Source organism: Taeniopygia guttata, chromosome 4A (genome assembly GCF_048771995.1).
Source record: "Taeniopygia guttata chromosome 4A, bTaeGut7.mat, whole genome shotgun sequence".
Taxonomy (NCBI): domain Eukaryota; kingdom Metazoa; phylum Chordata; class Aves; order Passeriformes; family Estrildidae; genus Taeniopygia; species Taeniopygia guttata.
In genome coordinates this window covers 7,245,095-7,255,525 of record NC_133029.1, presented here as the reverse complement: position 1 = coordinate 7,255,525, position 10,431 = coordinate 7,245,095, and the positions used below count along the sequence as shown (strand labels likewise).

At 47.5% G+C, this 10,431-nt stretch overlaps 1 protein-coding gene across 1 annotated transcript in view; it reads right to left on the bottom strand.

Annotated features, from left to right (window-relative positions):
* Positions 1–292: 292 nt before the first annotated feature.
* The window catches only part of HS6ST2 (heparan sulfate 6-O-sulfotransferase 2), a 127,673-nt gene continuing 117,534 nt past the window's right edge, over positions 293–10,431 (bottom strand). Inside the window, exon 2 of the mRNA XM_030272532.4 lies at positions 293–3,143. Coding sequence (XP_030128392.4) covers positions 2,441–3,143 — 703 coding nt within the window. The 3' untranslated portion in view covers positions 293–2,440. The remainder of the gene's footprint in view (positions 3,144–10,431) is intronic.

Here is a 10,431-nt window from a genome sequence, read left to right as displayed (position 1 = left end):
AATGCTTCAGACCACTAACAACCATATTTGCTTCACCAGAAACCACAGCTTGTTTTTCTGAGGGCTGCTCAGAAGTCAAAACCTCTGCAGTAATTCCTGAACCAGACAAAAGCCCAAAGTGGTTTTGCCCTTGAAAGCTGTAGTTTAAATACAATTCGGAAAAGCTATGACTTCAAATTCCCATACTTGCTGTCAATTGCTATTTCAATCATGTCAGAATTACCATCCATTCTCAACTGTGCAGCTCTCAACACTTTGTCAGAAAAAGAAATAATCACATGAAAATCAAAAGTCTGTAGTTAAATTTTATTTATCAGTTCTATTGTTAAATGACACAATCAAAGTCAGTGGATTGGCCTGTAAATCTACACAATAAGACAGCGTCTACGGTGGAAATCAGTAGAATTTGATATGGTTATGACAAAATGGTATCCTTATATTCGTACATCCCCTATATACAATAAACAGTATACACAAAGAAAATGCAACTAGTCTCTGTAAACCATGCACACCACAGCATAAAAACAAGATGCACCTCCTGCAACAGGCCTCCAGCTGGCCCACAGTTAAGTCCTGTTTACAGCAGTGCCTTTCAGTTTCAAGAGTGAATTATTTTCCCCCGTGAAAACCAAAATACAACTGAGACATCATATTGGCAACTGCAATTCTCATTTAAAAAAACCAAATTGCTGTACATGAAGTTATTCTCTTCTTGAAGCTGCTAATGCAGGGTATTGGTTTGCTGCTGCTTTGCTCTCCCCTTGCCCTTGGCAGGGTTGCTGCCCCCAGGCAGCCACACAACATCAGATGTAAAACCACTTCCAGGTAACTTAGGCGTGGAGCCGTAAGATGTTTTTAAAGCCTTCTGCCTCATTTTCTGCCCCCTGCCTTCATGGTGTATAGAGTATTACAGGTGAAAGGCAACAGTGCAAGTGAGCCTTGTAAGCATCGTGTCCCTGGGCCCACAGGGGCCCTGCCCGGCTGTCCCCGCTCAGCGCCGAGCTCGGGAGCACTGCAGGACAAATGTTCTGAGCTTGCTCAGTGTCTGGCCCAAGCCTTGCAGAGGTTTGTATTTTTTTTTTTTGCATAGAGATTGATAGGAGCCCCTCGCACCACGTGCCCCGTTCGCTGTCCCGGTGGGTCTGGGGGAGGCCCGAGGGCTGCGGGGGTCCCGCTCCAGCTCCGGCCCCGCACCCGAGCCCCAGCACAGCCCGCTCGGAGCCAGCTGCTGCACCCATGCACACACATCCCTCTCCTCCTGGAACTATGGCTATGGAAAAACCGGCTTCCGTCCTTTTCAGTCCTCATCTGTCATCGCTATGAAGGGCTCAAGAGCATAGGAAAAAAAAAAAAGCCCTGTTCTTATCTGGTGTAGCAAAGATTTACTGGAAGTAAATCCTAATTCAAGTGTAAATCTACTTCTGTTGAGCAATTCTCTTTATAATATTGCTGGGATTAGAGAGTTTTATGACTTTTTAAAGACACTACACAAGTATCAGCAACATAATTTCATCTAGTTTATACCACCAATTATTAAGGAATGATAAATTCAGCATTATGTATTCTAATGGGTAAGAAAGACTTAAAATGAGACACTGTCACAGGATTATAACTTGGAGAAGGCTTTATGAAACAAACATGAGAATGTGCTGTAACTTTTCCAGACTGGTTAAAATCATCCTGCCCTGAAAAATTCTGGAAACAGTGTCTATAACGTTGGCATTGAGTTCAGAAAAGTAAATTTTTTTTTTCTTTTTTTAAATATGTGATAGACCAAGCTTAAAACTCTAAACAGCAGTAGGTAGAAAAAGTTTAAAATTTTAAATATTTATATAACTAGAGAAATTACTTCTATTCATTTTAAAAGCCAATATTATACATAAAACTAGTCGATAATTTTTCTAGACCTTTACTGTTCCCTTCATCATCCTCTCATTAACTTGGTAAATATCATAAGCAGTTGGTGCCCTTGAAAACACATTATTGAAATAAAATTAAGATAAAATCAAAGGGAAAAGGATTTGTTCATATACTGTATTGTGAGAGTATGCTAAATGCTCGTTATTAGGAAATGAGTTTGCTTCCCAGATAGATTTCAGCCGAGCATCACAAACATTTTCCAGCATCCCATTTTTCACTCATAACTAATTTAAGGATTTTTTTCTTTCTCTTCTTTTAAATAAATGTCCAAGCAAACATTTCTGATGAGCCAAGATGGCTCCTGTATTTCATAAATAATCCAACAAACCTAAAAAGGACAATTTAATTACGCGCTAAGATTAAGTGTTCCACGTACAGTACAACGTTTACTGCAAAGGCAACTGCAAAGGCAACATTTTGACCTCTTTTTGCTTCAGACCCTTGAGAAGCATCACTTGTCATCTCTGTTTCGCAGGCTGGGTTGGGCTCCGCTTCTTTTTTGCCTGGCAGGTGCCCCCCACTATCGCCGCCACTGCTCCACGTTCCCCGTGTAGTCAGTGCTGGAGCTGTTGTCCCCCCGCTCCCTCAGGCGCGCCTGCTTCGCCCGCAGGATCTTCCGCTGCTCCTGCCGCTTCCGCCGCGCCTCCTGGTGCTCCTTCTGCCGCATGTACTGGTACCGCTGCAAGAACAGGTCTTTTGCATAATCGTACAATTCCATGTCTAAAAAATTGAGGGCCTCGATGCGCTGCTGAGTCTGCTTGTCTATCTCCACGCTGGAGGCCCTTGTGCTATTGTACTGCGTGAACGGCGAGATGAAGTTCATGTTGAAAGTCTTCTCAAAGAGATACTGAGTCTTGCGCTGGAACTCGGTCAGGCCGAAGAAGGCCATGCGCTTCAGGTTCTCCTTGGCACTGTCCAGCAGAACCTTATTTCTCTGCTCCTCGGGCATGACCGACAGGTTGTAGCAGCCCACCAGGCTGAGGTCGGAGAGCATGCGGACCTGGCGGTTGTTGGCCAGGTTGTAGGGGCAATCCATGAACTCCTGCAGGGAACAGCCCGACCAGTCGTCCCCGGTGTAGCAGCTGGGCAGCTCCTCGGTGGTCGGGGACCGGCCGTCGCAGACGTGCAGGGACGCCTTCCATGTCGCTCCTCGCTGCACGTGGCGCCACTCGCTCAGGTATCGGGACACGGGGTCACGCAGGATGGTGATGTAGTAGAAGTTCCTGCCAAGGGAGAGGAAAACAGAGCGTTTATTCCCGTGTGTCTCCAGCACAGAGCGCATTAACGCTCCAAATCAATACAAACAGGGAGATGCACTTAAGAGGCTTTCAGCAGCTCTGCTGCAGAGGCTCCTCGGTGAGTTCACCTGCGCAGGGTGAAGGACGACTGAACAAATCCCCAGGGGGAGTGTGAAGGGCTGCATCTACCTGCACACACACAGAGCTGTCTCTGTTTAACAGCTGTTGTCTCTGCAGAGGCCAAGGGAACCCAAGACTCCCCTCTGTGCCGGGCTGTCCATGTGGCTACAGGCTCCTGCTGGTGCTCCAACTGATGGTCGCCCCAGACCTTGGGGAAATACTTGAAATACCTCCCAGGATGTAAGCCACGACCCAAGCAGGACATAGGCAGCTCTGGCTCTTTTAATGTTCTTGTACAACAGAGCTTCACTGACAGGTTTCCACAGACAGCAAAGAACTGCCTGTGCTATGTTCCTGATGAGCAGTTGTGGGTCTCAGCTGCACCAGCCCCAGATCAGCATAACACCTCTGAGGAAGGCATTTTCCTACAGGACCTTTCTTTTGCAGGCCAGATCAATGGGGTGTGCCCAGAAGCCACAAACCACTTCCACCCTAACAAGGACCTTGGCAAAGCCCACATAAATCCTGTTTTATCCTCCTGCCTTCATCTAATACAGGACTGAAGTGATGAGGGAGGAGAGCTAAGTGACTAACAAAAAATTAAAGGATGCATTTTTTAAGAGAAAATATTTCCAAAAGAGGTGCTGGCTTTGGTTTGAAGCAACAGGACTGTAGCACACATGGGGGTCACGCTGCCACAGGGAACCCATCAGGCCACCAGCTGGAAAAGCTGCAAGTTCAACCACAGAACTTGCCCAGAGTTCACTCTGGGTTGCACATTAATATCCAGCATCAAACACCATGCTGTCCATCATCACAGCCTGAAGATGGACACAGCTCTTTGAACTTCCACTAACATGACCATGGCCTCACCTGGATGATGCTGGAGGAACATCACCAGGATACCAACCATCTGCTTAAGCAAATGGAATTAAAGTAGCTCAACAAGCAGATTGTCCTGCCAGAGAAGGCTACTCCTCCAGGAGGAGGACACCAAGGAGTGTGTACCCAGGAGCCCTGACCCCTGGGGTGTGATTGCCAAGCTCTTGGTGCTGTGTAAGGAGCAGAAGGACATTAATTTGCTTTCTCAAGTGACATTGTGACTGGTCACCTTGAAGTCAAACTTTTGTTCCCTGTTGTTTCCTTTGGCAGAAAAGCCACTAGATGTCAATGTTTTACAGAAAATTGTCTTTGAACGGACTAAGAAGTGAATCACAAGCACAAAAAGGATCCAACTGCACAGGGAAAGAAAACCTGGAGAATCACCATTCCTCTTCCTATTTAGAGCATCCACACTCATGAATAATTAAGTAAGTAGAAAGTACAATAAAGCCAAATAAAGCCAATGAGCCCAGTTACAGCACCAGTGGCTAGAAACAACAACCTCACAATAAACTCTCACACTTGGAGCTGGGACACCACAATCAGCACCACCCCCATCCTCATGCTCGCCTGGGGTGGTGCTGCTGCCACCCCCCTGCTCAGAGGGATTTGGACACAGATTCACAAAGGCAAAGGGAGCAAAAGTTCCTGCCATGATCCCAAGGAAGGTCCTTTTCTACAGAAACGACATTCAATGATTTCACTGTGAGAGCTGGAGGTAAGAGGGAGCAAGAATAAAGCTCACTTTCATGAGTGAGTGGCAGCTGCTAACCCCACACTGTCCCTTGCAGAGATGGGCAGAGTTTTTCTCTGTCTTATCTCAGCAGTCTCTGGTAGCATTGGAGAACCCAGCCTGGCAAAGAGGAAGGGCTTTCCATGAGCACCACCTCAACCAGCTGCTCCAATGTGCAGGAGCTGTCCCTGGTTATGGTTGTGCCTCCGGCTCCTTTGATGCAGCAGCAACACAGCCTTGTCAGGATCCCCAGCATGGGGAATGGACAAACCTAAGCCCCTTCTTTACCTTCTGCCAGGACTCCTGATCCTTGGATCCAGTTTATTGGGACACTGCACTAAAATAATGACCCAACCATACAGCACTAACTTCTAACTATAGCAACTAACATACAGCCACAAAACTCTGACGACTGTGGGGGCAAAAGCAAAGCCCTGCTTACCCCAGAGCCCCTTGTATGAGCTGGCCCATGAGCAGTTCAGCTCAGGGGAGAAGGCTGCAGGCACAGGGGTGCTACCAGCTGAAGAAGAAGGCCAACCAGACCGTATGCTCTAAGGTCATCACAGAAATCGATGGGGAGTTAATGCAAGAAGGGAAACAAATCCTGAGCCAAGATCGATACAAGGAGCGTTTTATTATAGTTCAAACTCTCCAGCCACTCTCCCTTTGTGCTCTTTGGTCACAGGCGGTGACAAAGTGTCTCCCTTGGTTACTGTTGTAAAAACAAAAGAATGAATAAAAACTCGTGTGCTGGTGGAAGAGGCTGTGTTGTAACAGAGCTCTGTCAGCCTGGAGTGCCTCATCTGGGCAGGTATCTCCATCTGTGCCTGCCAGGGGAATGTTGCAGTCCAGGGAGACTGGGGGGATGAGGCTGAGTAAAGATGCTCACTGCAGAGTCCAGTGAGCATCTTTACTCAGGAGGTGTCTGGGCTTCCCCAGCACCCTGAGCTCAGAATGCCAGCCAGGGATACTCACAGGATGCCCCAGGCAGGGCCTATATCCTCCCTGGCCTAAGCACAGTTTGCTGAAACAGGCTCGCAGCTGTTACTTATTCCACCTTGTTATTTCCCAGATGAATACTGCTTTCAAAAAATGAGAAGAGATGTCTTAGAGAGAGATGCTTTGTTTGCCCCAAGCCTCTCCTCTGACTTAGGAATCATGGCAGCTCCAGGAAAGCAGCTGTGCTGCTCTGCATTCATCTGAACTGAGCTTCAGAAAGTCACAAAAGCTTTAATGCATCCCCAACTCAGAGCCGTGCTGGAGATTAAGTTGGCCATCAGCACTTGGAGCATCATTCTGCTGCAACTGAGGAAGACATAAAGCTTTCCAATTATTTTTAGCTCTGTAGGTAACAGCTTGTTCTTCTGCTGTCCTACCAAGGTGGTGTTGCGTTCCTGCCCATTCCTTGAAGCCTGTGCTTCAGAGCCCCAAACAAGACGTTTGCAGGTAGAGCTCCAACTCCTGTGAATCATCCCTCCAACTCAGAGCTGCACTCACCAGAACATGGCTTTTCTGACGAACTTGGGTGGCCATGAAGCAGAGAAAGGGAACTCAAGGGCAACTCACAAAGTAGGTTGACCCTAGAGGCATCAGGAATGTGGGATGATGTGACAGTGACTTGCTTCTGGTCTCTCCCTGAGCACTGCTGTTCCTCAAGGAATGCGGGGACTGAGCAGTCCCACAATGTTGAGTTTGCTCCCCATGCTGCATCTGTTTGCTTTGAAGGATAATCCTGTGGTCACACAGTCCATTCCTGCCAGCCCTTTCCCCACCTTTGCCAAACACAGGGGCAGAATGAGAGAATGAGATTCCTTTTTTTTTCAACCTAATCAGTTTTTTAAAGAATACTTGCATCAAATTTCTAATAGCAAAAAAAAAAAAAAAAAAAAAAAAAAAAAAAAAAGTTAAAAACTGAAGTCCAAGTAAGGAACTGCCAGGGAAGGGATATACAGGTACCCACACCACAGTGCTCAGGGAGCTCATTTTGTGCAGAACTAAAGAGGTGAGGAGGGGGTGACTCTAATTATGCATCAAAATGGGCCAGAGTTTCCCAAAGTCAGAACACATCTCATCCCAACCCCACTGCCCCAGTGTTTAATTGCCTGTTGAGGTCAAAAGAGGCTGGAGGTCAGATGCTGGCAGCTGCCATGCCTTCAGCCTGGAAACCTGAGCCCAGCTTGATGGAACTATGAGGTAAGGACTGGAGAGAGGAGCTGAAAGCTGAACATCCACTCACCATTACATCCATTAGTGGATTAGTAGGTGAGGGACTGAGTGACCTTTTCCCATTTCTGCTGAGAAATGAGGCTGTAGCAAGAAGGGCTCTGTAGGTCACTGAAGGTGAGAAACCTACAGCCTTTGCACAGGGAGCACTGCAGCCCCAGAAACATCCCCATCTCCCCCACAGCCTGTTCCCTGGGGCACACTAATGCAGGAAAACAGCACAGGGCTGAGGAAGCAGAGCTATGATTTTCAGGGAAAGTACTGGGGCAGTCCCATTCACCATGCACAAGTAAGGCTATGCTTCAAGCTCACTCAAACACACCCATTTGTATCTAGGTCAAGCCCAGCCAGATGGCAAGCTTGGCTAGGACGTTTGGAGTCACAGACTGGGCTTGTGCAGTGAATGGGAGTCAATTTTATACAAGTGTCTCCATCTCTTTGAGTGGAGATGGGTGAGGCAGGGAAATTTGTTAGGTTTCCAAATCTGTGTGGGATTTTTCCCCCCAGTTCATGGACTTCGTGGTACATTAATGGCCCAGTGTGAAATCAGGTTCTGCTCCAAGTGGAGATGGAGATTTTGAAAAAAAAGTTCACTCTGAAGGTGCAGGGGCAAAAGGATAGACCAGATTTGTGCCACATCCAGCAGAAATGCAAATAAAACAAACTAAAACCCCACAGCAGAGATTCTGCATATGATGCAAAGGATTAAGGATGGAGCTACTGAAAAAAGAAAAATAATCATAGGTTGGCACTTCAGCACCAGAAACAATGCACAATCACCAGCGCCAGCAAGCAGCACAAGGACATCCACATCCTTCCCCCCTCCACACAAACTGCTCATGCTGCTGAATAAAAATCTAGAGAGATTGCTTATAAAAGAATAGCCACATACCCATTCTTTTAAAAGCTGCTCAATTTGTTTTGTTTTTTTTTTTTTTGAGATGGCAACTTGTCTCAGCTCATCTGACCACAGGAAGATGCTCCTATGCTGTGGCCTTGTGCACAGATCTGAGATCCCATCTCCTCCTCCTCCACTGCTCCCAGCAGCCGTGGGGAAACTGTGAAACTGTGTCGCAGGCAGTGTCCTGCACTTCTCCCTCATCCCACACCACTTGGAAAACGTCCCTGCTCAGGATTATTTGACAGCAAAGACACAGACAATGACAGAAGGTCAGGAACGCGAACGGTGCGAGTCTCACATTCCTTGGGAACCCTCCCCGTGGGCTCCAAAGCTGCTGATGGATTTTAATCTCTGGCAGAGGGTCTCCCAGCCGATCAATCACGGCCACCACATCTCTCTGAGAAGTCAAACTCAATTATGCCACGCCGGGCGCCAAGTGCTTCGCTCCCAGAACTTGAGGTTAATTCCCATCAAGAGTGGCCCACTGAGAATTTGATTTGCTAATACCACAAATTGTACCTCCAAGAGAAATACTGCTGCTGCCTAATTTGTTGGAGTCAGGCATCTGTTTGGAGATCACTGAGAGAGAGGCAAAGTGTTCATTTAATACTGTGACTCATCCTGATTCTTTAACAAACTCTCACCTAGAGACACAATCAGAAGGACAGGGGTGAGCATCCTGGTGAGAGCCTCTCCCGCCTCAACCATCCCTGCTTGGAACCTCCCCCCAAAACGAGAATGCCTCTTCCCTGCCAAGAGCTGCTCCCACAGCATAACTCACAGAGAGGAGGCCAAAATATTTGGCAAGTTTACTGAGGCAGAACTGGGAATAGAATGTTTGCATCCACTCTAGATTGGTCCCAGATGCTTCCCAGCAGTGATGTGGATGGCAGTGGCAGCAGTGGAGATGCATTCACTGCCCATGGGCTTCCCACAGAGCTGCTCGGCTCCAAGGCCTCCCAGCCCACAGACAGCGGTGACAAACCCCATCTGGGAGTGGGAGAGGAGCAAGGGGGGCTGTTGAGCTCCTTGTGAGCTGCAGGGAGAAGATCTCATGCCCAGTATTCCACGGCTGCCTCCATGGCCTGGATCTGGATCTGCCCATGCCAGGGCCTCCCCTGCCACTGTCACAGCTCGTGCACAGAGACAACCATGGAGCAGGGGTATTGGAACAGGACTGCTCCCCTTCTCTCCTCTCCCCAAAGACCTCAGTGCAGCTCAGGCCCAGCTGCACCCTGGGCTGGCTACTACTTGTTCCTGAGACCTCTCTTTATTCAGGCATTTAAATGAAACCAAACTTCCAGCTCCACCTCACCCAAAATTCAAAGTACAGTAAAAGCTGAATGAACAAATCCCTTCTTCATTAATGAAGTGATGGATAAAGATTATGGGGAGGGAGAGAAATAGGAACAAACACCCCTTTCCTCTGCAGCAGCCTGACTATACCTAGACTATATTCCTTTACTCTGGGTCTCAAGGTGGCAGAAGCAAATAACGCATTAGCTCTGAAAAAGGGCCTGGAAGGGAAGGAGATAAGTATTTCAGGACTGTGAATTAAAGCTGTTAGCAAATGCAAATTTACATTTCCTCTAAGTAATCATTATGTTTTCACTTCTATCAGCACCCAATGAATCACAGAGATGTTTTGTCTAGAAACACTAATGGTGGGGGTAGGAAGCCAGCAGCCTACCCACAGCAACGGCAGCAGGAGAGAAGTGCCAGCGAAACCCATAAAAAGGAGCTGGATTTTTCAAGAACAGCAATTACATCAGCCCATCATTGCCCGTGAAATTACCAAATATGAAAGATCTGTGGAAAAAAAGCATTTCAGGCACAGAGGAAGCCAGCGATTTAGCAGGTCAAGGTACACATTCATATATGTGCAGGCATGGCATCTGCAAACAAAGATAATGAAAATAAGGCTTTAAATAAGTAAAAAATATGCAGCCTCACACACGCACATGCTCCCAGCTACCCTCACGCACAAAATAATTGTCCACAGTGTTGCCTGCAGAGGGGAGAGCAGCCCTGCAGATCTGCCAGAGTGGTATTAATTTCATAATTGCTTGTATTATTAAGATCTCTGCAGGATACCTCCGCTCAAAACAAATTCAGCAAGAATAGTGACCTTTTAAATTACTTTTTTTTTTCAGTAGTGCATAACAAGAGAAGCAAGTTTCTGTTTTTAGACTCAGCAAACAGAGGAGTGACTCAGCTGCTGGTGCCAGTCCCCAGTCCTCTGTCTCCACCCTGGGGTCTGGCATGGAAAAGGGTGGCAATGCTGAGCAGAGGGGCCCAGACCCATCCCACCCACCTGACCTGCTGGATAAAGGACTGAACTGCCCTGTGGAAACACCCAGCATCCATCACAGCCTGTCTAGAGCAGCAAAGCTTCCCACCCCATGAGCTTGGTT